Below are 27,996 nucleotides of genomic sequence, written 5' to 3' on the forward strand. Positions count from 1 at the left end.
ATGCTGTAATATCTGAAATAATATGTTGCCATGTTGAGGCAAGAATTTGCCTCACGTATACCTCATATCACAGTAATCCAGGGACAAAAGGAGTGACGGTGTGACGTATGTAGCAGAAATGCTGTTGTGTGTGGAAAAACGTCATGATTCTGTGCGACTGTTTTAAAACATTTGTGTACATGACATTTGTACATGTGACCCATTAAGATGCTGTTTCTGTAAATGTCTCTTGCCAACCAGTGTTCAGTCTCTTAAGTTCAACCTCCTCTCGCCCTCACATCTTATTTTTGCCATATTGTTTCGGTGTTCTTGTTTACAAAAAATGTACGAAACACTACACATTACTGAATTGTTACCCCTGTATAAAATTAATTTTGCTACCCTTTTTTTTTTTTTTTTTTTTTTTTTTTAATAACAGCCAGATGTTTGCAGCTGATATCTTTCACTTTTATGTTCTTTCAAGTTCATGTGACACATTTCGCGAGGTTGATTGTCCAACGAATTAAGAACTGACAGTAGGAGAAAAATAATAAAAATTGTTACCAAGAAAACTGATTTGTTTCAAAGTTCTTATCAAATGTGTAGTTACTCATAATGAAGATCTTGGCACATTAGTGTAGTATAATGTATAAGAGGCTTACTAACGCTAGATAGAAAGATAGACATCACCATCTAGTGACAGCAAGCAGTTCTTTAAATAACTCATTTCTTTGGAAGGGGTGGGGCGGGAGTTGCATAAACAGCACAGACTCTAAAATGAGTTTGATAGATCATGTGTTTGTGACTATATGATTGTCATTTTTGACAAAGCATATAATAATTAAGGCTGGATCAGGTGACAAAGGTTTCTTCCTGTTGAAGGGGAGTTTTTCCTTTCCACTGTCAACAAAATACTTGTTCATAGGGGGTCATCTGATTGTTGGGCTTTTCTCTTTATTATTGTAGTGTCTTTACAATATAAAGCACCTTGAGGCCACTGTTGTTGTGACTTGGGACTACATAAATAAAATTGAATTAAATTGTGTTCAGGAAACAGATTTGTAACCAGTGAGTTCCTAAGGAGGCCTAATGGGAAGATTAGTTTGCTATTTGTTAATGAAAGATGAATCAGATTACATTCGATACACTGGTGTACATACACTCACGGGACACAGGTTGCCAGTAAATGGACTGATTCTTATGTAGCACTTTTCTACTCTCCCGGAGTACTCGAAACGCTGTATACAACATGCCCCATTCACACAACCACTTCTAAACTCAAGTGCAAACTAATAAATATTCACACACATTCACACCCCGATGAACACATCGGAGGGCAACTTGGGGTTAGTATCTTGCCCAAGGATGTTTGGAATGCAGACTGGAATTGAACCACGAACCGTCCACTCAGTAGCGGATCTGCTCTAACACCTGAGCCACACTCACCCCAGTACCAGGTTGGACCCACTTTTGCCTTCAGAACTTCTTTAATTCTTTGTGGTATAGATTCAACAAGGTGCAGCTTTAATCTGAGATGTTGGTCCAGGTTGACATGATGGTATCACAGTCCATTCATGATGGAACGCAGGTTTTCATGTTTATGCAACATTCTGACCTTTTAATCCAAATCCTGCATCAGGTTGCGAAACAACAGACCAGCTAACATTTTTCCAGTCTTCTGTTGTTCAGTTTTGGTGAGCCTGTGGAAACCACAGCCTCAGCTATCTGTTCTTAGCTGACGGGAGTGGCACCCATGTGGTCTGATGCTGGAGCCCATCTACTTTAAGGTTCAAAATGTGGTGTGTTTAGAGATGCTCTTCTGCATATGTTGGTTTTAATGTTTGAGTTACTTTTACCTTACTAACAGCTTAAAATGGTCGGGCCATTCTTGTCTGACATCAACAAAGTGTTTTCAACTAGAGAACTGCCGCTTGCTGGACATTTTATTTTTTGGACCCTTCTCTATAAACCGTAGAAATGTTTGTTTGGGTAAATCCCCAAAATATCGTCAATTTCTCAAATACACAGACCATTCCATCAGGTAACAACAACATCAAAGTCACTTTTATGACCTTTCTTTTCCATTTTGTTGCTTGCTTTGAACTTCGGCAGGTTGTGTTGACCATGGCTATATGCCTAAATCCACTCAGCTGCTGCCGTGTGATTGGCTGATTACACATTTGAGGTAACAAGAAGTTGAACAGGTGTACCTAACAAAGTAGCTGGTGAGCATATATGACAGAAAAAAAAAGGAAAAGCAGCAGTAAATGTAAATCGTGTTTTGTGGACAATTGAAGAATCCTTTTACTTCTGCTCGTCCACATTTGTCACTTTCCGTGACAGCTTAAATGACATGGCACGGATTGTTTTAAATGCCACGAACATTCAAAACTATACTTACTTTGACTGGGTTACAAACATCTGTGTGTTATTGATGATAGACTACTGTGGAAGTAAATGGATTCGAGGCACTGTGTGCTTCAGATGAGAATAACCTTTAACTTTACCTCAGGGGAGGGTGATACTTTTCATTTCCCCCTTATTACCTATGAGGGGAATTAAACTGCTTCCTTATATAGAAATGGGAACCAGACTGTTTTTCTGTCACCACAAACAAAACTTAGATGACTTCTAGGTGAAGTTTACCTAGGTTATGTTGTCCACACCCAGACTTACTAGCTCCATCTTGTTAATAAATTACTGGATTTTCTATCAAACAATGACAGATGTTCCCATTCAGTTGATTTATTTCAAACTTTGACGTTACCATAGGGTCATTATTGATGCTGAATTGTTGAAAGGAAGACCTAAATGTTGAAGCAATGAATTTGTGGGCAGAAGTGATTAAATTTTATTAGTAAAGTCATGTGTTGCTCGGAAAAGCAGTAACCTACAGCATTGTTGCGTTTGGCTGAACAGTTGTTAACCCTGTGGGAAGGTTGGCAAACAGGCTGTGAACTCTGTCCTATGTGCTCTTGTTGACTCCTCCTGCTTTCAGAGGATGCAGATCTGTTGGAAGGGTGGATGAGAGAGTGACGTGCATGATGTTCTTATCTGTAGAGCTGAGAAATGGCCGCCTATTGCATTGTGTACTCAGTGAGATAGCGTATGGGGAAATACAGCAATAAAGAGAGGGAGTGAGTTTTAAAGAGGCTGTTTGTTCTGTGGCTGTCTCCTTCACAGCGACAGATCATAATGACTTTGGGGACTCAGGTGTTCCTCGTGTCCATATTTCAGGTTTGAGAATAGGATGAACAGATCCCTACAAAGAAAAGAAAGAAAACAAATAGTCACTGTACAAATCTGACGTTTGTTTTGTAAAGGACAAATACACCAAATTATGTTAGAAAGCAAGCAACGCTACATGAAAGCTAGAGTTTGATTTTAGGGTATAGCTGTTTTTGTGAAAGTACTACTTCAGCTCGTGTTCTGTAAAATAATCATGTGTGTGATTATTAGGGCTGCATTGACAGATCAGTGAATGTCCTCATGTTTCTTGTGAGACTCACATGTTGATGTAAATCACAATGTAGGAGGGATGCCAATTCAGTGTGTCCCCACATAAAGAGGGACACCTAGTCACCATATGAAGACACTGCGGTAAATGTCCTTGTGAGGAGAGTCGTGGTGCTGGATGCCAGTCACTGTTGAATTTCTTGTGGTTCTAGCTTTTGTTTGGTAGTTTTGTGCCTGCTGCTTTTTGATCTCACCACTTGTTTTTAGATTGGGCTCCTGCACAGGAAGTATATTCTAAAATGCAATATATTTCCCCTCTTTGCTGTGTGAATTACCTATTTGCTTCTTCTGCCTCTCTGCTTTGTCAGTTTTAATCATTTGCATCAGGACTAGAATAAAAAAATGAAACGTGGTTAATGTGCAAACACAGTTAAGTTGACAATGATATGCTTTGATGCCAGCTCTTCAAATGTTTTCTTCATTTCGGGAACCCTAGAGGAAATCTTCAACCGGAAAATAAAAAGAAGGATAAATAAGTAAATCATTGCACGCTATTAAGAAAGGCTCACCTTTTACCAGAACCGAGCTCTGAAATAAGACACACTTTGTGTCAACTCTAAAAGGCTCCTCATGCCAGGCTGAAAATTAACATAAGGTACTGGAAAATGTTGCAATGTGAGTATTTGCATGAGATAAGAATGAGGTCGTTAAGGTGTGTGTGTGTTTATGCACTGCTGGATATTTGGTATGGCTTTCATTGAGGAGTGTTTGAGAGCAGAGCCATATAAACTGAGCAGTTGGAGCATGAAGAATATGAAGAAGGAGAATGTGAATCTAACTGGAAAACTGACCATCTTAAGGTCTGATAAAGGCATTTTCTTTTCAAACAAAACAAAATTACTGCCTCAATAAAGTGTAAGCATTTAAATACGGTCACTGAAACTCGTAACATGAGCAATAGTAGTTCTCGTAACTGAAATTATGGCACCATCGTTCACACTCTACAACTACAGAAGACAATAAAGACAATAAAATGTTCCTGCTCAGTTTCCTTAAGATAGAAACTTAAGGAAACTTTTTTATCTTTATAGTTGATCTATCTGCTTCCATAGTTCAGCAGTGTGTCATCCACAATTACCCAACAGTAGTAACGGCATCGCTGGTGTAATATAACGGTAACAATGCACGTCTCATGCCTCACTTCCGGAACAAAAAATGAAAAGCTGCAATAAATTTTCCAACGATGAGCTTTTTCAAGGCGGTATAAATTAGCAGCCGTGGCCTTGGTACTGTAAAATGTGAAAATCAGTGTTGGCTCAGAATGAGAAAGGTCAAGCTGTTCCAGATCTCTTTGTAGGTGTTATACAGGGATCCTTGACCGCAACTATTTTCAGCCATTAAAAGTTAGCAGAGTTGTGGAGTTCTTGTGACAGAGCTATGGAAACGTGGTTCTGTGGAAGAAGAATGTTATTTATGTAGTGTGGGGTTTTTTTTTTATGTTGTAAATTTGAATGCACAGGCTTCCTGGAACGTTAGCATTTTATTAGAGACATGTCAACAGGTAATTATGTTGTATGTGCCACAGAGGACTTTATGGCCACCTGAAGAAGGATTTATTGATCAAGATTCTTAATTAGTTGATATCGGTCTGAATTTCACATCAATAACAGATCAAAGGATGAGTCTTTGGCACTTGCGACTCAAGATTTCCACATAAAATAAAAGCAGTGGATTTTCTGTAGTCATCACATAAGCAGCCCATGTTAAGGATTACATATGATAGTCAGTGACAGTCACAGAAATCACTTTTGAAATTTTCACTTAAATAGAGTTTTCGTCTCTCTGTCTTAAGACATCCAGTCATCACTTTAAATGCATGTTCTTTCTGATAGTTAAAGGATAATTCTCCGTCAGACTGTCAGCAGGAGATGACAGGAATCTGTGTTTAAATCTGCATTATCATTATTTTCTCATTGGGAAATTGTTTCCACAGATACGTTGCTGAGTTTTGTGGTGACAAAGAGAGCTCATTGCACTGCATCTTGTTTGATTTGATGTTTTCTCACACTTGTTTTTTGTAATTGCACATGTCAAATTAGTGATGTTGTTTACTTGTGTTTTTTTCTTTCTAAATGTGTTTTCTTAAGATAGTGCGCACACTGAGCTCCTCATGCGTTTGACCATTATGTTTGAAATTCAAGTGAAGCTTTAGCTTTAGTATCTGTCCACTTGCTTTCTGTCTTTACTCGTTTTTGGCTGAATATTATTCCTGCTGTAAGAATCCTTTCAAAAACTATTCCAATATCTTTCTGGCTGTGTTCTTTGAGTCATTTAGTCCCTCTGCTTTAAATACAATTGCAATCATGTATTTCTAGCTTGCATAACTAGCATTATATGACCCTTCCCTCCCCCTCTTCTCCACCTCATCCTCATGGATGTTCACAGTCTGAGCCCTTTCATTGAGCAATCCTGCACCACTCCCTGGGCCTAGACTCCAGGGGATCCTGTCCTGTCTCCTACCTTTGTTTGAGTCCATAAAGCTACTTTTCATCTCTTAATCACTAAACACTGAAATATACTTCGAAATGATTTCCCCAAGTTAAAGATTTTCTTTGCTACAAATGAGTTGTTGGTAACGTAGATCTGAAAAAACTAAAGATAAGTGGTAATAAAAGCAATTTGTTGAAGTAAACTTTTAGGCTTTTAACTTCGGGAAAAATAGCAAAGGTCTGGGCAGAATTCCTCGTTTTGTTTACTAGCTTCATTGGATTGTCTGAGTGGTTACATAACAACTGCAAATATAATAGAATGCTGTACAGAACATTGCTTCTTTTCATATCCTGACAGGACCAATTTAGCCTGAATAGTCAAACCCATTTCGAAGTGCATAACAGCATGAAAGAAAGAGAGGATACTGTGCAGAGTTTCTGTTTTCATCCAGAGGACTCGGCACTCTTGTGTTCTAATTCTTTGAACGATGGGTCTTTTTAAAGGAAAAAAAACAAACAACTAAATATATTAGAACAAACCAACACAAAAAGAACACCACAAAACATAATGAAGAACTTAAATAAGAAACACATTTCTCATTCAGGTTTTTCCTGCACATCCCATCACTCCATCTCATGTGCTAGTTTCACATCACTTGTTTGCCACTGAGATCACAGAACTCTCATTCTTTTCAAAGTCAGCATGACCTGATCCTGATCCTGGTCCAGGCCTGTAGAGGCCAGAGTTTGATCCAAACCGGCTGAATTAAATGTGAGACAGTGCATCTCAATGGGAGGACAAAGAGAGTAGATTATCAAATTAAAAAGCAAGTGTTTCAAAGGGAAATATTAGGATACATTGAAAATCCATCGTGAGGTCAAGGTTTGCAGCTGAAGCACTTTCGGCTTTCATGTACTGTATGTGTCATATTCTTTCTGGAAGATAAGACTGGTGCTTTTTTTAGAAACAGTCAGTGAGGCTGTAAAGCATCCACCTGATATGTGTATTGTGGGTTGGTCACTGAGTCACATTGTAAGAGAGATTTATAGTCAATTGATACAATTGGTTAAATATGAGTGGAATTCCTTCAGTGTGTATTATTGTTATCTTACAAGTGTTTAGTTGAGATTTCAGTGGGTATATTCATTCTTGTAGGACTTTTAATCTTCTACTTTTATGGTTCTGGCAATTGGTCTATCAGCCTACCATAAAATTGTTACTAGGATAAAAGACTGAGTTTTCCTCTAGTTATATCCTGAAGTTCATCTAGTAATAGGTGATTTAAAAAAAAATCCTATCTGCCTTAATTCTTAAGTATAAATCCAACAAACTGCTGGAAACATTCCTGAGAGACTTTGGTCCATTTTGACATGATAACATCACACAGTTGCTGTGGATTTGTCAGCTCCATGATGCATATTTCCCATTTCACCAGGTGCTGCTCTATTGGATTGTGGTTGTGATTCTGGTACCTGCGGAGGCTAAGAAACAAGTTTGAGATGATTTGGATTTGGATTTTCCACTTATGTTACGCCCCACTTAAAAATGAAGTGTTGACTGGGGTGGGTGGTAACACAAAGTGAAAAAAGAAAACATAAACTACTGAAAAATAGATGTCATTAAACACGATTTATTGCACAAAACTACTAAAGTAAAAATGGTATAGAACATAGGTGTCAAACTCTGGCCCGTGGGCCAAATTTGGCCCGCAGCCTAATTACATTTGACCCGCAAAGCCATACCAAATTACTATTAGAGCTGGCCTACTGGTATTATACAGCTAATATATATATTGTTTAGTATTAAGCTTTGCTTGTTCCATATTCAGTTTTTCAGCAAAATGTGTTTGAGTCCATAAGAAAAGATTAATTCTTATATCTGGAGGAATAAAAATATTTCAATAAATATTAACGTTAGCCCGCGACTTTGTTCCAGTTTTGAATTTTGGCCCACTGTGTATTTGAGTTTGACACCCCTGGTATAGAAGATGGTATAGAAGCAAGCTGCTGGAAGCAGCCATCAGACGATGGCTACACTGTGGTCGAAAAGGGATTGGCATGTTCAGCAACAACACCCTGGTAGGCTGTGGCATGTAAACAATGTTCAGTTGGTACTAAATGGCTCAAAGTGTGCTAAGAAAACACCTCACATCCTTAAACTCCTCTTCTATCTACTAGCCTGAACATTTGATAGTAAGCAGGATGGATACATGCTTCCATGTTCTGCCACTAACATCTGCATGCTGCACCTGAAATTGCTGACCTGATCAGTGTTTTTAAGGTTAATACATACAACCTCATTATACTATAAAATCCCCTATAACTAATACTGAAATGAATGAAAGTTAAACGAATGTAAACGCTACCAAACTGAAACCAGCAAACCCCCAGTGGAAAATAACTGAAACTGAGGATTTGTCTCAGAGCCTCTGAGGGGGGCAGCCCTAATTAACATCGTCACCGTGACCCCTTTGTTGTTTGATGCATTTTTCTTTGCGACTCTTTCGTCATTGATAAGGCGCTAATTGCTCTTTTTCAACTTTCACGTCATTGCAGAGCTAAAATTAGACTTGCACACTCTACCAAAGTCTTCTTCTGTGTTGTTGCTGGCAATAACGTGGGTGGAGGCAGAGCCATTGCAGCTCCGGTACAGTAATGATAAGTGACAGGACAGGCAGCCAATCAGAGGAGGGGATAAAGCTTTTAACCCTGTCAAAGTCTGCAGCTCCCAGTCTGAGATCCCCAGCCACCTGTAGCAGACCAGAGGAGACAGCGCCTGAAGTGAACCGTTATACACTGTTACACCCGCCGGACGCGAACTTCATAACCGGCTAACCACCTCTCTGAGGAGCGGCTTTACAAACTGTCAGAACAACTTAAAGATGTTTCTCATTTGTCTGTTTGCGGTGTTTCTCTTTGGTTCTGCAGCCAAAGGTGAGTGAAGTTTACTTCCAACGGCGTTAGACACCGTGTAGTTACTGTTTATTGTTCATTACTTAATTTCAATTAGAATACGTGATTTATATAAGTTTTTAGTTATATTGAGTTATATTTTACTTAATTTGAGGCAAGAAGAATGTAATTGGGCATTCTTGTTTAATTTAATGGTTTGATTTTTCTAAGCACAGAAAGCTCGTGGGGCCGTTGGTGTTGTGTTTAAATCCTTAATAGTGCCATTACTTCAGCTATGATTTAGTTAGACTTTGATTTTTCTGGATGGGTAATGTGGTTTCCAGCGCTTGTGTGGCCAGGAAAATTGTAAATGTTTAGCTATTAACAGGCCATTATGACTGAGACTGATGATTAATGACTCATGGTCAGTGTTCGTGTTCGCCTTTGTTGTACAAATGTTAATAAATCCAGTCTTCGTGTGCAGTAACCAAACTCACCTTCTAAAGAGTTTAAGGCCATTTATTGTGAGTTTGTTTAATAGTCAATTTAGGAAATTAAGGTTGAATAAAGTGCATAAACTTTTTTCCTTGGGTATACTATAATCAAACCACGTGACTTATCCCCAGTAAGTGCTGCACACTCAACTTTTTGTTTTTTAACTAGACTTTCATTGGTGGGGATTTTCCCCAGATAGTTTTGAACCTGACTCAACTCCTTCAGTGTGACTCAAAGCTCTCTGGGGGTGGACTCATGCCAGGGAGAAGGCATCGTTCAAACACCAGGCGACCCCCTGAAGCGCAACACACTCCACACACAAAGTTTACTCTGTGCACCCTCCAAACTGTAGTGAAGCTGCTCAAGTTATTCTGAGAAAAATCTTCACTAGAGCCTTTGTCACTAAACTTAACTGCAGTTAAATAAATCTGTCGCTCTTTCTATTATCTTGCCTCTCAAGTGGATCTTTGTGTTTTAAGCTCCTCGTATGATGACTGAGAGTAATATTCGCTGTCATGTGCCGGAGTCTCACTTGAAGCCTGCAGGCTGCGTGTTTCTCTTTTCATGTCATGTGTTTACTTCTATAGCGACGCAGTTAAGCAGGCAGGGAGAAAACTGTGGGGAGCTGACGCACTTTAGCGAGTGTGAAGCGGCAGTAAAGAGTCCAGATGAAAAGACCTCCTGAAGGTTGTGCTCCTCCTCCTCTGAAGCTGCTGCCTCATGTTTTTGAGCCTCCTGTATGAAAGCAGCAGAGCACATTCAGTGCCTGTCTCTCCTCTTCCCGCTACTGCTTCCTCTCACGCCATGTGCTGCGTCTTGTCTGTTCCACGTGTCGTGTTTTCAGGCCAGTCATCATTAGGTCAGCATGGCAGACTCAGCAGTTAAGGAACAGATGTGGAAGTTAAAAAAAAGGAGTATTTTTCTATTGAGTTTCTCTTGTGGACAGTTTTTGATTCACACATTACTAACCCTGCTTTTGCAACAATCATTTGTCCTACAACACAATTGCCTCTAAGTTATTCTTTGCTTCTGAATAATGGTAATTGTTCTGCCATATTAAGCATTCCTATCTGTGCTACTATCTGCTTCACTTTCTCATTTCCCTCCATCCTACCTCTTGGCACCCGGTTTTATATCCACTTCTCATCATGTTTTCGCTGCTGTTTCTTCTCCTTCTTTCCCTCCTCTGTCACAGTGTCCCTGCTGTATCCAGATGGATTAGACCTGCTTCAGGGCAGTAAATCTCACTCTGTAATTGGAAAGCATGTGCTGGCGGAGCTTTAATTGGATATGATATGTGCAGAAGCCCTGCAAGTGAGCTCTTGCTCCAGGGAGCCATCTGTTACTCCCAAGTTGCAGTAAAAGAGCCCTGTTTGCTCACATACAGAGAATAGAGAACTCATGTCTGTCTGGCTCCTCCCACTGTGGATACCACAAATTGGTCTGTCTGATAAGGAAGGGGCCAAAGAAAAGACTAGAGTATGACATAATCTTCTGGAATGAATAGAAACTCAGATTAGATATCAGGTCAGGTTCATGTATTTATGTATTCATTTATTTAACTCCCACCTCTGCAGTAAATATGTTTCTATGCATGATGGCCAGCACATGTGGGTGTCAGGCATCAAGCAGCAGGAAGAGCTACCGTTCTGACCAAGATTACGTTTATATGATAATCCAGATGTAAGTAAGTAAAGATTTAGTAATAGACTTTATAACCTGTTTTTGGATCATAAAAAATAAAATGTGTGATAAAGAATTTAAGAGTTTAATGAAAGGACTTCAAACAATAATGACATACAATAATATACAATGCTATATTATAGCTAGCCTTTTAGATAGCATTTATTCAAGACATCCAAAATATAAAGATATTTAATATATTCATATATAAGACAATTAAAAATATTAAAGCCTTGCACCTTTATTAACCTACTGATAACCAACCAATAAGAAAAATGCATATTCTTGACTGTGAGCGGATGTTAGATGATGCTGCCTCCAGGTGGGGAATCTACATTTTTCCTTAGCATCCCAAGCCTGTGTGATTGAAGCTATAGCAACAGATTTTATATCAAGTGACAGCAACAACAACCAATCGCTAATTTAAGCTGTCTGGGAATCGACATGTTTTCTTAGAGACGTGTGGTTGTCGGGGGCTCAACAACTGACCTCTAGGCCTGTGTGATTAATGATCACAATCAAATTAAATTTAAGAATAATTTTTTTTTTCAACTTTTGCATTTGGGGGCACTTTTGCTTTCATTACAGTAATGCGTCAAAGTGATTCAGCATCATGCCCTTCTATGATTTAGGCTATCAGTTGCATAAATATTAGGTACACCAAGCTTGAATTACTGCAGTTTTCTATCTGAACCAATAAATTCTGGTTTTAAGGTATTGACGAAAAAGTGCAGTAATCCTGGGTGCTGATAGACTGGATTTATTATATAACTTGGAAAAAAAAATACTTGCAGTAGTTAAAAAGCTGTAAATGCAAATTGTTTGTTGCTACTAACAAAAAGTTGTCTGTTAATTTAATATTTGCTACTCTTATCAGTTCTGTCTATATACTGTAGACTGTAGTTAATCATATGATTAACTACTCTATCCAGCTTCTGAGGCATCTGTGTGCATCCTCTTATCAGAACTGTTAACATGAGACAGTTAGCTGCATGACTGACTGTTGGTTAATGAATATTAAAAGTCTCTCTGTGTCCTGTAAGGACGCTCCTGCTCAAGTGGCATCAGCTGTGTAGCTTTGATGTGGCCTCCCTCAGTCCTGGTTTTACCCCTCTGTGGATACAGCAAGAAACTGACCTGTGTGTGTATCTGTCAGTGCTCCATGACATTTAAAACAGCTTTTAAATACCAGGAGGTCATAAAACAGCATGCAAGACTTGTTCGCTCCCATTAACCTACAAAGTGTGCGCAGTAATTAGCTGCGAGCCATGGTCCAGTATGCCTGTAGCATTTTTGCCTTGGAACAGCATGTTTCAGATGTCATTTTAGATGATTTTAGGCGCACGACCACTGCACACACTATTGGCCAGACTCTTCTTTCTCCTTAATGAGATCCTGGCTTCTGGCTTCGGGCTCTTCCTGGCTATTGGGTCACAACCTGTCAGTTCATCTCCTGCTCTGTGTGCAGTCTTTGATCAGCTGGTCCAGCTCTGTGCTGCTGGACGTAATAGACAATTATTTCAAGACTGCAGTTTGCACTAATGAACTGAACGAACAGTTTCATAGCAACACAGAAGAGAGGAGATTCTTTGTCTGCAGCGCTGTACTGTTCCTTCTAGATTCCACTGGCCCTCGCCCAGTGTTATCGGCAATGACGACCATGTATTATCTGGGAGTGGCAGCATTGAGAGGAAGTTAAGGATGTGTGTTTGGGGAACAGGATCTAACGGTCTGTTCATGAGCAGGTACTTTATAGAAATTCTACTGCGTCACTAAAGCCCTGAACTGAAACATGAGCATCAGTGCCAAAGTCTTGTTCTGTCTCTTTCTATTTCTGTGAGTAAATTGAAGTCTGGCGAAGCTTCAGCGGCTAGAAACAAACATCTCCTTGACTACAGATAAACTTCCCCATTGTGCTTGTTTGATGTTAGCATTGAGAAAATAAAGGGAAAGATAAAGGTGGACAGTCACAGGAGCTTTTAGCGATAGTTTATTAAACATCCTTATTGGAATCGGAGCAAAGCCGGACCTTCTTATCCATATCCTCCCGAGTGTGTGTTCACAGGTCGACCTTAACCCCACTTGTCACCCTGCCTGTCCCAGTCATCTCTTTTATATTTGCAGGGGATTACCCGGCTGTAGGCTAAATCCTTAGAGACAAGGCTGCCTGTTAGGCTTGCAACACAGAGTGTGCTCTTAATTACTCTTCTTTCAACAATACTACTCACTGATTGTCTGTTTGGACTGGGTCTTGGGTTTTTGGTAACCTTTTCCATTATGGCAACTTGCCAACTGAAAAATAAAGGCCTTAGGCTGGGCCTTACTACACGTAGTTTGGAAATGATGTGGTCTGTGGTCAGGCGGGCACAATTTGTTGCTATTGTGCCATCAGTCTTCAGCCAGGACGTCATCGAAGTGTACTGTTCTGTACGGACTTTTTCAGACAATGTTTCCATGTGAATGGAATTGGAGAAGCGGCAATAAACAAACAATATGAAAATGAGGACAAAAAGAGAACCATCATATTTGTGTTTCTCATGACATATGCATTCATATCCGTGACACCCTATTGTCTGTTACTTCCCTCTGTCCATAAACAATTGTTTTTATGATGTGACCGTAGCATGAACTAATCTTCATTCAGATAAATATCCGAACACTCAATGTATCAGCAACGCTTTTAGATATCGTTAGCTTCATAGCATAAGTGCCTAAGTCATTGACTTAGTCAAATGACTTAGGCAATTATGCTATGAAGCTAACGATATTACCGTCCCTGCATTTTGGTTCCAGTTTCTTTCCAAGTATTAAGCTGTAAGCAAGAGATAAGATGAGACAGAGCTCTGACAAATCACGACTATTGCTTCTGAAAGCAAGATATTTCTTTTGTTTCCTTGTCATAAAAGCGAGAATGAATAACAGAAAATAAACAATAAATCAAACATTTGCGTTGGTATCTGCTGTTTGCCAAATCATTATGTTAAACTTAAATATCGACCCAGAATTTCACAATCAGTGCAACCCTACTTTAAATGGCTGTTAAAGTACACCGCTAAATTCAATTACTTTTTACTGCTGCCAAGACATTTATCTATAACTAATCCTCAAACGGACAAAGTGCTTTCATGTCTTGGTAATTAAATCTGCATTTCATTTAGTTATTGCCACATCAGTGTTTGTAAACAATATGTCCGCAGACGAAGCCAGATGTCTTTCACTGCCTGAGTTGTTTTTCCAGTTTTGCGTGGCTAAAGTGGCAGATAGTTATTAAATAACATGCAGTAAGGAACCTCTTGGTTTGTTTATGTGATTATGGCATTGCATGTGAACATACTTCCCATTCAAGTGCAGTGGTTACATTGCATTTATATGTATATATCCTTCTCCTCTGCAGCTCATGGTGTCAGTATTCGGTGATTTAAATTAAGATTAGATATAAGTTGTGATTTGATTTGTAAGATTTTGTATTAACCCAATCAAAATATTACAGCTTTGTTACAACAATGCCAGAAACCTGACCCCAGTGACCTTAAAATGAATAACCATTAATCATTGATAGTTAAGTACTGTTAACTAGCAACAGGCCTCTGGGTGTGAAAAAGGAAGAGACAAATTTGACAGAGAGGCAGTCAATTGATTTGGACTTTGATGTTAAAACTCCAAATGTCCAACTCCATCCTAAAATTGACAGACTAAAAAAACTGTTTTTGTGTCTATAGTTGATTTTTTGCATCGTAAAAGGAAGCGGTGCATTTTTTTTTAATTCATCCATCTCTCCAACAAGACTACTCGAGCATTATTGGCAGTGACCAAAATGCTAAAGTCGATGTTTCAAAAGTCAGAGCTGAGGAACAAATGGGTGATGTCATGGTGGTTTAATATACAGTCTGTGACTAACACTCACCATTACTTTGACAGTAAAAAGAAAAACCACTTCCCAATTGATGACTATTGACACATCAGATACAGCTAAAATAAACAAAATAAAATACATATTGTACTTTATAATGCTTTCTTTCTGGCGGCAGTGTAAGGCCAAGAGATTTCACATCTGTTAAAAATGATTTTAAAGATTGGATGACGTGACGCTGCGGTTGGAATACTGCGGTGGGTACTATTATCTCTCCATATCTCCAAATTTGGAAACTTATTTGACAGCATTGGGTTAGCATACATTTGCTTGCCAATTAGCTCTGAGCACAACTGTAGCTAATGTTAGGAATGGTAAATGGTAAATGGCCTGCATTTGTATAGCGCTTTACTCAGTCCCTAGGGACCCCAAAGCGCTTTACACTACATTCAGTCATTCACCCATTCACACACACATTCACACACTGGCAATGGCAAGCTACATTGTAGCCACAGCTGCCCTGGGGCGCACTGACTTTAGTTCCTTATTTTAAATGACATTGATACATATTTACCAAGTGTGACAAAGTGGAGAAGCAGTTGTAATTCTCTCCATTTGTCCCATATGTGTTTACCTTTTTTTTGCACATTGTACACATTATTCTGTTTCTATGTATTTGCTATGATTTGCTATTTGTCAAGTAACATTGCTTCACTCACTATCCCGGGTTTGTTTGTGTAAGCGTTTTGTTGCCGGCAAATCAAACATTCTGCAAATTAAGACAAATACTAAGTTATGTTTCTTTATACTTTATTATGTTACAGATTAAGTCATTTGTTCATACTTACTCTGTTTGTCTTTTCAGTCATCATGAGTGTCAGGTGTGGGGAAACGCCCGCTTGGCATTTCCTCATTTTAAAGTCCTGATCATGTCACACATGACATCATCAGGTCAAACCATGTGGAGGGGTTTCTTTTTCCAGAGAGATGCTTCCTTTTGTTTGTGTTAATGTTTAAAGGGATTTGTTGAATGTTTTTCCTTTTGTTAATACTGCCATTTAGTTGTGTAAATGTGCATATTAGAAGTGTGTAGAGGTTTTGTGTTTTTAGATAACCTGAGTAGAGTTTTAGATCCCTCAGTTGAGTGAGTGGTACTGGCTGGGCAATTGGAGGGAAATTGAGGGCCCTATTTAAAGCCAGTCTCTACCAGATGCAGGAGAGAGGAGAGGTGAGCTGTGTCACCAGAGCCATGTTATGTTGAGTTTTGTTAAATGAATTGATTTGGGGAAAGTTTTGTTAAGTTATACATTAAATTAAGTTCACTGCAAATAAATTGCTCACCTTGGAAACCCAAAATGTCTGCATAGTCTGCTTCCCTACCACCTTCCTTGACGTTTGAGTGTGACTACTTCACACCAAGGCGATACTTAAAAACTACTGCAACTCATGGAGACTGCCTGTAAACTTTCCAATCTGACCAGTATATAGAAATACTGATAACAAACGATAAGGCTCTTTGACAAAGTTTACTATGACTCCTTATACTTAGAATAAGTGCTACTATTATTATTATTATTTTTTTGCTACTTCTATGGGGTCAACAAGATTAATTGCAATTGTAGAATAATGCTGTGTGCTAAATTGGCAGTGCTACTAAAATGTTAGGAATTTGCAGTGCCTCAAATCAGCACGGAAATGTACCTGCTGCTGGCAGTGACATTAACTCAGCTGTAGTGGAGTCACGCACCTGACAGGATGGTGTGCTTAGCTGAAACTGGCTGTTTAGTTTCAGTTAAAGCAAAACAGTTTTTAAAAAAATGATTAAAAACTTTACGTACTTTTGATAATAAATATTATTAATAAATATTTTTGACATAAATTTGATGTGAGATTGTAGAGAGTTGAAGATATGCAGGAATGATGTAAAAAGGTACAAATTGAACCTTCATCTTTAGTTGTTCTTGGAAACACGTCTGCATTATATCTTATTAAAATTTCACTGAGAATGTAACGTCACTGCGTGACTGGCTGGATCTGATTTAAGAGGGTTTTTCCATTAATCTAAATCTCTGGTTATCCAGTAAGATTAATAAGATGTATTTAAGCCATGATCTTGAATATCCAGGAACTGATATGCATTTCGTAGCAATGATTTCATGCTCTGTTGCCTCATATATCAATATCTAGTTCTGCCACTCCTTTAATTTATGATCACTGAAAACGTCAACTGTGACAGTTGAATTTCAACTATAATTTGTTACTTCTTTATCTATTTAACTGCTCAATGTCTTATTTTTGTCTTCCAGTACATGACTTTTGAGGTTGGGTATAGGTGTGTGCTCACTGAATGCATCACAGGGTGTGTCATGTTGGAGCCTCTGGTCTTTCATCTTTAAATGAGCCTCGGTTACTAAGTGATAAAGACATTAGGTCACACACTGGCCTTGTGCACACAGTGTAATCAAATCAAGCTCAGGATCTGATATTAGTCTTGATTTTTTTCACCACTGGAGAAAACTATTTGTGTAAGGCGTCCACCCATCTGACTCCTGGCAGTAGAATATCTATCCTCTCTGGCTGCTGAAAAAACATGCTTTGAATGTAATCACTCATTATCAAAGACCGCCTACTGTTTGTACTGTTCCTAAAGAATGGGAACAGGCTAAATAAGAACAGGCGTCAGAACAGCACAGTGAACAAACAGAAGGCAGCTTGTTTACGGTAGTTCTTATCAACAAATTCAGTATTTTTTTCAACTGTTCTATGTGCTGTGTTTTAGATTTTTATTTAAGTCATGACCTCGTGTGATTACAGCTTAAAGTCCTTGTCCATCAAAGTAACAGGGTCAACTGTTGCTGTGGTGGACAGTCCTGTCGACTTTACTGTTTAGGTTGGCTCTCATTGTGTGATTTTCAGCAGGATAATTCTGCAAATTTCAGTTAAAAAAGGATCTCTGTACAAGTCTGAGATGGTTTTAAGATAAGATAAGATAAGATAACCTTTATTAGTCCCACACGTGGGAAATTTGTTTTGTCACAGCAGGAAGTGGACAGTGCAAAAGTTATGAGGCAAAAATTAGAATACAATAAGAATAAATACAGTACACAACTGTACAGAATAGAATAAAATAAAATACTATATACAGTAGAATAAAATAAAATAAATATACAATAAGATAAGAATAGAATACAAATACAAATACTATATACAACTGAGTAAAAATACAACGATGACAGAAAGGATTATTGCACTTAGTATTATTGCATATGTATGGATGTGTGTGCTTGATCAGTTAAAGTCTTTATTATGGAGTCTGACAGCAGTGGGGAGGAAAGACCTGCGAAATCTCTCCGTCCCACACCGTGGGTGCCGCAGTCTCCCACTGAAGGAGCTGCTCAGTGCTGTCACAGTCTGCTGCATGGGGTGGGAGATGTTGTCCATCAGGGATGACAGCTTAGCCGCCGTTCTCCTGTCACTCACCACCTCCACTGGGTCCAGAGGGCATCCTAGAACAGAGCTGGCCCTTCGGATCACCCTGTTCACCCTGTTCACCCTGTTTTGACATATGCAGAGGAGGGGTAGTGGATATGTTGTAAAGATGTTTAGCATGGAGCTACCAGGCAGGAGGAAAAGAGGAAGACAACAGATGAGATTTATGGATGTAGTGAAGAAGGACAAGCAGAAGGCTGGTATGACAGAAGAGGATGCTAGGGATGGGGTTTGGTTGAGATGGAGGTAGATGATGTGCTATTGGAGCAGCAACTAGCTGGTGAAAGAAGTGGAGTATTTACGACGTAAAGAAGGACATGTCCCCCAAGAAATGCTAGAAAGAAAAAACACACACACTTTAGTCAGTAGACATACCTGTTGGACAAAAACACAACGTCAAATTTTATTTGTGACTGAATACTCTTGAACATTCATTTATATATTGTTGATAAAATTGTACATAAGTAACACATTTTTGTTTTAAAACCTCATCAACTATTTTACTGAAAGGTGATGCAATTTGGTGTTTTCAGCATACTTGCCTAGATGCCACAGCAGCAGAAGTCCTTTCATTTTTAATCTAGAGTAAAGGGCATCTGGACTTGAAAAGCATTGATAACATTTTCAATGTCAATTTAATTCAGTCCACGAGTAAACAACTACCCGCTCCACTACAGGTGGGATTGATTTAAATAGGAGAGTGTCTTTTCTTTTAGACATTGGATGTTTAGCATTAAAATCTGGACTAAACACTTATGCCTGAATTATACCTGAATCTATGTCGTAACTTGGGGCATAACCGATAACCCCTCTTAAGCTTACACCACAACCTTCCACGCCATTCAGTCAGTGCGGACTTCATCGGTCCGACATGTAGTTACATTTCTTGGGAGGGGCACTTCAGGTTACGTGGAAGGTTATGGCAGATTTAAGAAGGCTTTTCGGTTGCATTGTAAGTTATGACGTAGATTTCCCACTAAAGAATAGTTGAGGCAGTATATATATATCTGTCCTATACATGCCCTTTTTAAAAAAAATCATTTTACTGTGGAAAGCTTTGGACTTGAAGAGAAGGTAAAAATCTGATTATTTTTGTGCTTTTGTGTTCATTCTAGGAGAAACAACTGAATCAAATCCAAGCAGTGCCCTCACAGACGGCGGCTTGACAACTGCTTCAGAAGTGACTAGAGCAACAGAAAGTACTACTCGAGAATTCACAACTGTGCACACAACTCTGACCAATGCAGAGACAATTAATCTGAGCACTCAGTCCATGATCACTACTAATACTATGGTTACTGAGAACGGTACTGTGACCACTGGCAGCCCAGCTCCCTCTCCATCACCTCCAACCACTGACGCAAGCATGTCGACTGCAAGGCCAGGGACGAGCAATCCTACCAGCGATAGCGAGACTGCAAATACAACCACGGTTCCTGTTCCAGCCACGAATCAAACAATGAGCACAAGTACATTGATCCCACACACAACTACCAACATATCTCTAAGTACACCACACTCCACCAATGGCACAACTGGAAGTACATCAATCACACAGACTAACAATGACACCACTAGTAGCACAGCAGTTACAGACACTGGGAACGGCACAATGATGACATATTCAACCACCTACACAACTCGTAGTACACCGTACACCAACAATGACACATCTGCGAGCACAACAGTGACAAACTCAACCTCTCACACAATTGCAAGTACGCCTGTGACCCAGACTAGCAACGACACCACTGTTAGCACACCAATGACCAACACCAGCAATGACACAACTACAGTTATGCCAGTCACAAACTCAACTACCCACACAATTGCAAGTACACCAGTCACCCAGACTAACAATGACACCACTGTTAGCACACCAATTACAAACACCAGCAATAACACATCTACAAGTGCACCAGTGACAAACTCAACCTCTCACACAATTGCAAGTACGCCTGTGACCCAGACTAGCAACGACACCACTGTTAGCACACCAATGACCAACACCAGCAATGACACAACTACAGTTATGCCAGTCACAAACACAACTACCCACACAATTGCAAGTACACCAGTCACCCAGACTAACAATGACACCACTGTTAGCACACCAATTACAAACACCAGCAATGACACAACTACAGTTACGCCAATCACAAACTCAACTACCCACACAATTGCAAGTACACCAGTCACCCAGACTAACAACACCACTGCCAGTACACCAATTACAAACACCAGCAATAACACATCTACAAGTGCACCAGTGACAAACTCAACCTCTCACACAATTGCAAGTACACCTGTGACCCAGACTAACAATGACACCACTGTTAGCACACCAATGACCAACACCAGTAGTGACACAACTACAGTTATGCCAGTCACAAACACAACCATCAACATAACTGCAAGTACACCAGTCACCCAGACTAACAACGACACCACTGCCAGTACACCATTTACACACACAAGCAACAGCACGGCTATGGTTACATCTCCCACAAGCAACCATTCAACTAACATTACTCCAGTCACACCCACAAGCAACAACACAACTTTTATTACAGCAACTACACCACTAAGCAACATCACAACTTCAACTACTGAAGAAACCAGCAACAGCACAGCAATTACAACAACACTCACCCCAGTAAGCTCTACAGCTGTGTTAACTTCAACTACTCAACCAAACACTACTAACACCTCTCCTGAGACTGCTGCATCTACTACCGCACCCTTGTCCTCAACTGCTGCCATAAACACAACACTCACAGCTGGAACCTCACCCTCTTCACCCACCACCATCTCCAACTCCAGCTCTTTCCCTCCAAGCACCTCCCCAGGCAATAGCACCGTACCCCCCAGTGGAAATGCCACCACCCTTAGTCCCTCAACAGCAAGCTCAGGAGGTAATACTAACAGCATGATACATGTTGATGTGTTCTTGTAAATAATATACTATATCATGGAGGTGAGAAGGAAATTCATGACAATCCATCCAGTATTTCATGAGAGTGCATACTAGGATATAGGTTAAAGTAAGGTATTGTGTTTATTAAATATGCATATTCACACAGTACCATACTTTAATACCCATATCCATGTATTTTCTATCTCTATTTCTGATCTGATTGTTTCTCTTCTTTTGATGATATAGTGACAAATCACACTGCAGTAACCGCAACTACAACTCTTTCAACTGAAGCTAGTGGCATTACAACTGCCATTCCAACCACCGTCTCTAACATCACAACCACCACCCTGCAACCAACACAGATCACTACCAGCAACCAAACCACTCCAGCTCCACCCACCACTACGCAGAGTCCAGTCATAGGTTTGTACCTTTAAATTGCTTTTCTATAGACTAGAATACACATTATGAAATCAGACATGCACCTTGACATGAATAATAATGTTCCCACATATCCTGGAGATATAAAGAAGCAACTGTTAGCTTGCAAAAAAATGTTATATAAAAGCTGTATATAACTTCTTTTTGCGCTCACTCCATGTGGCCAAAAAGGGTATTTTGTAATTAACAAAACAGAAATAACATTTGTTTATGGGATACATTTTCTTTTCTTGCTTGCCAGTGTGTCCAGCTGTCCCATGTCCACTTGAAAGCATCTGTCTTAATGGCACTTGCCAGTGTCTCACTGGTACCTACCTGCTGAATGGACATTGTGTACCTGGTAAAAAAAAATTAAAACATTTTATGTCTGTTCAGACAAAAAGTCTAATGCGTAAATGAAAGTGTAATTGGGTGTTAATAGTGAATTTGTCGCCTTATATTCTCTTTTCCTCTTCATCACGCAGCCCATGTGTTCCCAGGGAGGCTTCATCTTACCACCTTAACATTTCAAAATGAAATGTTCAACAGGTCTTCAAAGATATTCCAGATGACGGCTGCTGAAATTTCAGCAACAGTAGGTTATGAAGACAGAAACATGTTGGGTAGCTCTAGAATTTGTCAACTTAATCAATAAACTGTGTTTATTCTGTTTCACAGCTTAGCGATATCCTCAAGAAACAGCCAGGGTATATCCGGTCTGATGTTGTGCAACTTGAGTGAGTACATGTTTCACTTTCCTGTTATACAAAGATGCGATGCCACATGTTAAAAAAGGTGTCTAACCTCTGTTGGTTGTTTTCTATAAATCTCCAGACCAGGTAGCGTGCAAGCAACTGTAAATAATGTGTTTAGTGACACCACTGAAAATCAAACTACCGTTAATAACGCCATAAATGAAGCTATAAAAACTTCCACTGGACTTCTGGGTCAAGCTACATATACAAGTAAATGCTGACTACATTCTATACAAGTCAAGTGATCAGTTAATAACGTATCTTTGATTTACATAGCCTGTTCTGTTCTCGCCCCTTCTTAGGTATAAACCTGTGTGAGCTGAGCCCATTACCTTGTGAAGTCTCCACTACAGTATGCACAAATACAAATGGCCAGGCTGCTTGTGCCTGTAAAGATGGCTACATCTCCAATGTGTACTCAAACACTAGTTGCAAAGGTAAAAGTGACTATTTCGGATTATTACTTTTTCCGTAACCCAGACCTGTGTTGGATTTAAATGAGGAAACTACCACATGCTCTAGTATTTACATCAAGTCTTTAATGTTTTTTTTTGCCTTCACAACATCCTGCTGCAATAGTATTATACATTAAAGGCTCATGCATGGACCACTAAAGCTGACCACCTGCAGCTTTTAAGACTAAGCTCAAGCGAAATTTCCCGAGCTCGTCTACAGTCACGAGAACTGTAACAAAACCTTCTTATCCTTGCAAAAAAAATTCTGTGTGGGAATGAGAAGAAGAATCAACAGGGAGTGAGACTCACGTACAAGGTCAAGAGCTATAGCCTTTTCTCCATGCCGACCCCTGACACTTCCTTCATTTATCTCTCTAATTCATTTCTTTTTAATGGGGATGTTTCCCTGGAAACATGTGGAAGAATTGCAGCTTTGCCTCTGTGTGTAGGGTTGTGACCAAGGAGATCAGCTATAGGAAATACTGTTAAAGAATAAGACCGTAGGCCTCAAACAAATCCAGCATACAACTCGTAAACTGTTTAATAGCAAGCCTTTAAGTGAAGAGACTCCCAGAGTGCTCCTATTTTTGGATGTGCCATCATGAGCGCTAAATGTTTCTGTCCAGTGAATCTGAAACATTCATTGGTCAAAGCATTATCTCTAAGTTACAATTGCTATTTCTTTTTGCAGCGTGTCCAAGCGGACAGAGGCCAGTGGGAGAAGTGTGTGAAGCGTAAGTACACACATTTTTTAAAATTCTGTCTTCTGGTTTTGCACGTCTTCCCACTGGAGCACAGTATTAAAATATGGCTCCCCCATGTGGATTTATTGTTGAACTCCATTATGGTTCTGGGGAGTTCTGAAATGTGAATGTCACTGTGCTTTCTTTCAGATGTCCCTTTGGGTATGCTGGATTCAACTGCAATGACTGTGAGTATAACATCAGTATTACAAAGGGGAAATGCTAAAGAAGCAGAACTCATATAGACTGCACAGTATATGGACTGGTTCCTATATAGCGATTTTCTGCTTTCCCAGAGTACTCAAAGAGCTCTATACAACATGCCACATTCACCCATTCACACAAGCACTGTCTTCTATGTTTGTTTTAGTGCTTAGTTAGTGCTTTCTAACTACCATTCACACACATTCATACTCTGATGGATGCATTGGAGAGCATCTTGGGGTTAGTATCTTGCCCAAGGATATTTGGAATGCAGACTAGTGGGAGCCAGGGATCGAACTACCAACCTTCCGATCAGTAGATTATTTAAATATATATCTGAGATTTCTAACTAGGATATATTAATACCTAAGGGAATACTTCTGAAGTAGCCACAGGGATATGTTAAAAGTTCTACTGTTTAGTTGAATAACTAAGTGGCTCTAAATATGTTAGACAGCCAAAGGTTATACATAAGGGATTAAAATAAAGGGCTGTCAAAAAGTATTTACCCGCTTCCTGATTTCTTTTTTTTTTTTTTTTTTTTTTTACATCGTTGTCACACATGTTTCAACTCATCAAACTGATTGTAATATTGGACAAATATCACCAGAGTAAATACAAAATGCTGTTTTTAAAAGGTGATTTCATTTGCCATATCAAATCTTTGTGTTCCCCAAGACTTTTGGGAAAATATTCTTTGGACTGATGAGACAAAAGTTTAACCTTTCAGAAGGTTACTAGAGCTATTGTCCTAGTCAAATTCAGGTCCATGGCGTGAATTAAACTGGCTGGAAAAACCTCCAATGTGGCTGAATAAAAACAATTCTGCAAAGAAGAGTGAGCCAACATTTCTCCACAGTGAAGTAAAAGACTCATTGTCTGTTTCTGCAAATGCTTGATTGAAGCACTTGCTCCCAGTGGTGTTACTACCAATTATTAGCTGTTGTTTTCTTTATGTAGGGCTAGGTACAGTACGTTTGGTTAGTCCTTTTCCCTTAATAAATAAAATAATCTTTTAAAACTGCACTTTGAATTTTCTCGGGTTATGATTAGCTAATATTACGATTCGTTTGGTGATCTGAAAGTTACACAGTAGTCAAATTGATGAATGGTTTTGTAAGATGAAAGTAGAATACATCCAGTTTAAAATGAGTTTCAATAAGTACAAAATGATGAATAGTGTTGATGAAGGTGTTCTTGGGTCCATCTGACAGCACAATGTTTTTAATTGTGTCTTCACAGCGGCCCTGCTGGCAGTGGTGATCATTTCCTGCGTACTAGGAGGAATTCTACTCATTCTTATCCTGGCTTTGCTCATATACTGCTGCTGGTAAGAATATTATAGATCACTTATACCCCCCCCCCCCCCAAACATTGCTCATATGTACTGATTGCCTGTGATTCACACTGAAAGATAATGAAGTCGCTCTGCATCTTACAGCTCCAGTTATCTGTGCAAATGGTCGTTTGTAGCTTGGACTAGATTGGCTGGAAATGGGCAAGTTGTCATTTGCCCAGAATAATAAATAAAATGGCTATTAAAAATCTTTAGGACTCGGGGCCAAAGTTGTGATTATATTCTGCACTCCTGTGAAAAACAAAAGCCTCAATCATGTTAATTTTTCTCTATGAAAAACTATACTTAACTAAAGACTTAGTGTGTCTGCAGAACTGAATCCAAAACTGTTGGACCAGCAGACGGAATAGTTTTTAAAAACTGACACAAATTTTAAGATTTTAAAAAACCTCAAGACTTTGTGTATATGCGGCAACTATAGCATTAGCAAGCACGAGTAACAAAATTGCTCAGCTGCAGTTAATAATAAACGATTGTTGCTGTGGGAGTTCACTGCTTGAATTTAAAAAATAAAGCAAGATATAAAATAGAACATAAAATGTGACTGTTGTTCTATTTTCTGTATGTCAGGAGGCTGTGCTCAAATAGAAAGCAAGACATTAGCAGCAGCCCTTACTCAACAGAAGACTTAAACCAGCCCTGGCCTACTGGCATCATGCCCATCCCCCGTGCCAACAGTAAATGGGATGGAGCTCCTCCTATAGAGATGACAGAAGGGGGCAGCAGTAATGTCCTGGTGGACAAAAGGCATCAAAGCAACGGAATGGTGAGTTACCGCAGCTGTTTTTCTGCTGTCTCAGTTATTTACTGCTAATCCTCAGTCTGAAAGTCCTGCATATTGTTGCTTACTAACTAAATCAAATGTTTGTTCATTCAGTTGCTTCATTATCTCACATCTAGATTGCATCTGCTTATTAACCCACTCAGTAAACAAGGATTTGCAGGTTGAAAACAAAACAAATTGCATGGAGATGGAACATGAAACAGTACTTATATAAAAAAAGTTTTTACTATAAGCCTCATGCACATAAATACATTTAAACAAGTGCTTTTTTCTATGCTTAAGAACTTAAAATATTTACACACTCACATGGATGTACTGGGGACAACTTCAGTAACTTGTCCAAAGATACTTCAACACACAGACTGGGAAAAACCAGGAACTGACCCACCAATCTATTGATTAGTAGGCAACGATCGCTAGCTCTCAACCTACAGCTGCAACTATGTGTGGGTAGAGCTTGCTTTCTGGCAGATTTAGCTAGACTAGACCTTTGTTTTTGACCTGCAAATTAATAACTGGGCACATAACCTTCTTGCATCACTACCCAGATAAATCAGATGCTTTGATGATGCATTTTAACTCCTGTGATCGTAAATAAAGTGCTAGCATGTAGCCCCCTGCCACGCTCCCTGCTTTGCCTGACTCCCAGTATGTTGCTTTAGGGGTTTCAGCGGAAGCAGAAAGGATGGAAAAAGGTAAGGCATGGCTTTGCTTTTAGATTCTTGATTTGCCTTGATACACCCCTGCTGATAACTTAGAGATGCCAGAGTGAGAAGGTGATGGGTTTTCTGGGTGATGGGGAGCTTTAACGGGGATTTCTCAGCAGTGCGCTTTCATCTTCACACTAAATCCAGCATGTTCAAAGAAATTCATCTGACAATATTTTTGGGAGTAGTGATAAATAATTTTTCAGTCTACACTGGTGACTGGGGTTACCTTTGTGTGTGGGTCTTGAGTTTTGTGGGTTTAAAAGTGTGTGAACCTATGAAGTCCCTGCTTCTTTATGAAAGTGTCACACTCACTCCTTCTACTGACTTTTCAGACGGGATCGTACGATCTCAACCCAGAAGAAATGATGACCTTCAAAGGTAAAAATACATCTCGTTACTCGTATCTGGTTCAAGGCCATGAAAATCCTTACTTCTTACCTGGAGACGAGAAGAAAAACTGAAACGAAAACACTAAAACCTACAAATGAGCGAGGAAGACGGGATCAAAAAGAAGTAACTGGTTTGAAACTCTGGGACTACAGATACATATCCTGAGAAGAGTTATTTATAAAGATACTTTACCCTCTGAGCTTATCTGCATTAATGATGAATCACAAATGACATTTAAAAAAAAAAATCTTGAAAATTACCAAAGAGATTCATTTGTGTGCATCATGTCTGCTCTTAATGGTTACAACCAGTGGATGTCGCTGTTGCTCCTTACATTCATATATAGTATAATAACAGTTTTTTTTAACAACAGAGCTGACTTTTAATCCTTATTTTATGCTTTGATGAATTCAAAAAGAATTTTAAAAATGAAGCATCTTATTTTGCTAATTGCACTAAAGTATATAATAAGTTTACTATTAGTTTTTATATAAATCAGAGGTAAATTGAATGTGGGTTCTTATGGGGTACCTGCTATTTTTCCTAAAAGGATGTGATTTTTTTTTTTTGTATTAAGCAAATCGTGAATGACTAAAGGGGCTGGATCCCTGTTTGGGAGTATTTAAAGGGATTTATGTTGTAGCAGTCTGTATCTGTTGAAGCTACACTTGCAAAATGTGCCTGTTTAATAGTCTGTTTGATGAATAGGAAACATTGTGCTAAGCTGGCAAAAAAAAGAAGCCTGTCTGCTTTTTTTCGATGTGCCAAAAATCATTTGTAAACATTTTTTTAAGGATTCTGTATAAATTATATATATTTATCTTTGTGCTTCTGAGAGAATGGACTGTTTTATAAGTGTGTGTTTTTGTAAAGAAAAAGACTGTGTGCACACATCCAGCAGAAATAAATTAATTTAAAGAGCCTT

At 39.2% G+C, this 27,996-nt stretch overlaps 1 protein-coding gene across 2 annotated transcripts; it reads left to right on the forward strand.

Moving 5' to 3' along the window:
• Positions 1-8,649: 8,649 nt before the first annotated feature.
• LOC147333010 (uncharacterized) lies at positions 8,650-27,994 on the forward strand. Of its 2 annotated transcripts, XM_086289901.1 has the most exons (14): positions 8,650-8,858; positions 19,449-21,248; positions 21,497-21,676; positions 21,936-22,034; positions 22,159-22,268; positions 22,352-22,410; positions 22,508-22,638; positions 22,731-22,865; positions 23,575-23,617; positions 23,777-23,814; positions 25,073-25,160; positions 25,758-25,953; positions 26,634-26,666; positions 27,014-27,994. In XM_086289901.1, exons 1-14 carry the CDS (start codon positions 8,807-8,809, stop codon positions 27,140-27,142), a joined length of 3,093 nt encoding a protein of 1,030 aa, XP_086146027.1. In that variant the 5' UTR covers positions 8,650-8,806; the 3' UTR covers positions 27,143-27,994. The 2 variants fall into 2 exon arrangements, with proteins under 2 accessions (XP_086146027.1, XP_086146028.1); XM_086289902.1 differs by lacking the exon at positions 26,634-26,666.
• The last annotated feature ends 2 nt before the right edge of the window (positions 27,995-27,996 follow it).

The sequence above is a fragment of the Aulonocara sp. 'chitande type north' Nkhata Bay genome, linkage group LG4 (assembly GCF_057382095.1).
Source record: "Aulonocara sp. 'chitande type north' Nkhata Bay isolate Kocher_YH1m ecotype deep benthic linkage group LG4, A_spYH_male_GT1.1, whole genome shotgun sequence".
In the NCBI taxonomy this organism is placed as follows: domain Eukaryota; kingdom Metazoa; phylum Chordata; class Actinopteri; order Cichliformes; family Cichlidae; genus Aulonocara; species Aulonocara sp. 'chitande type north' Nkhata Bay.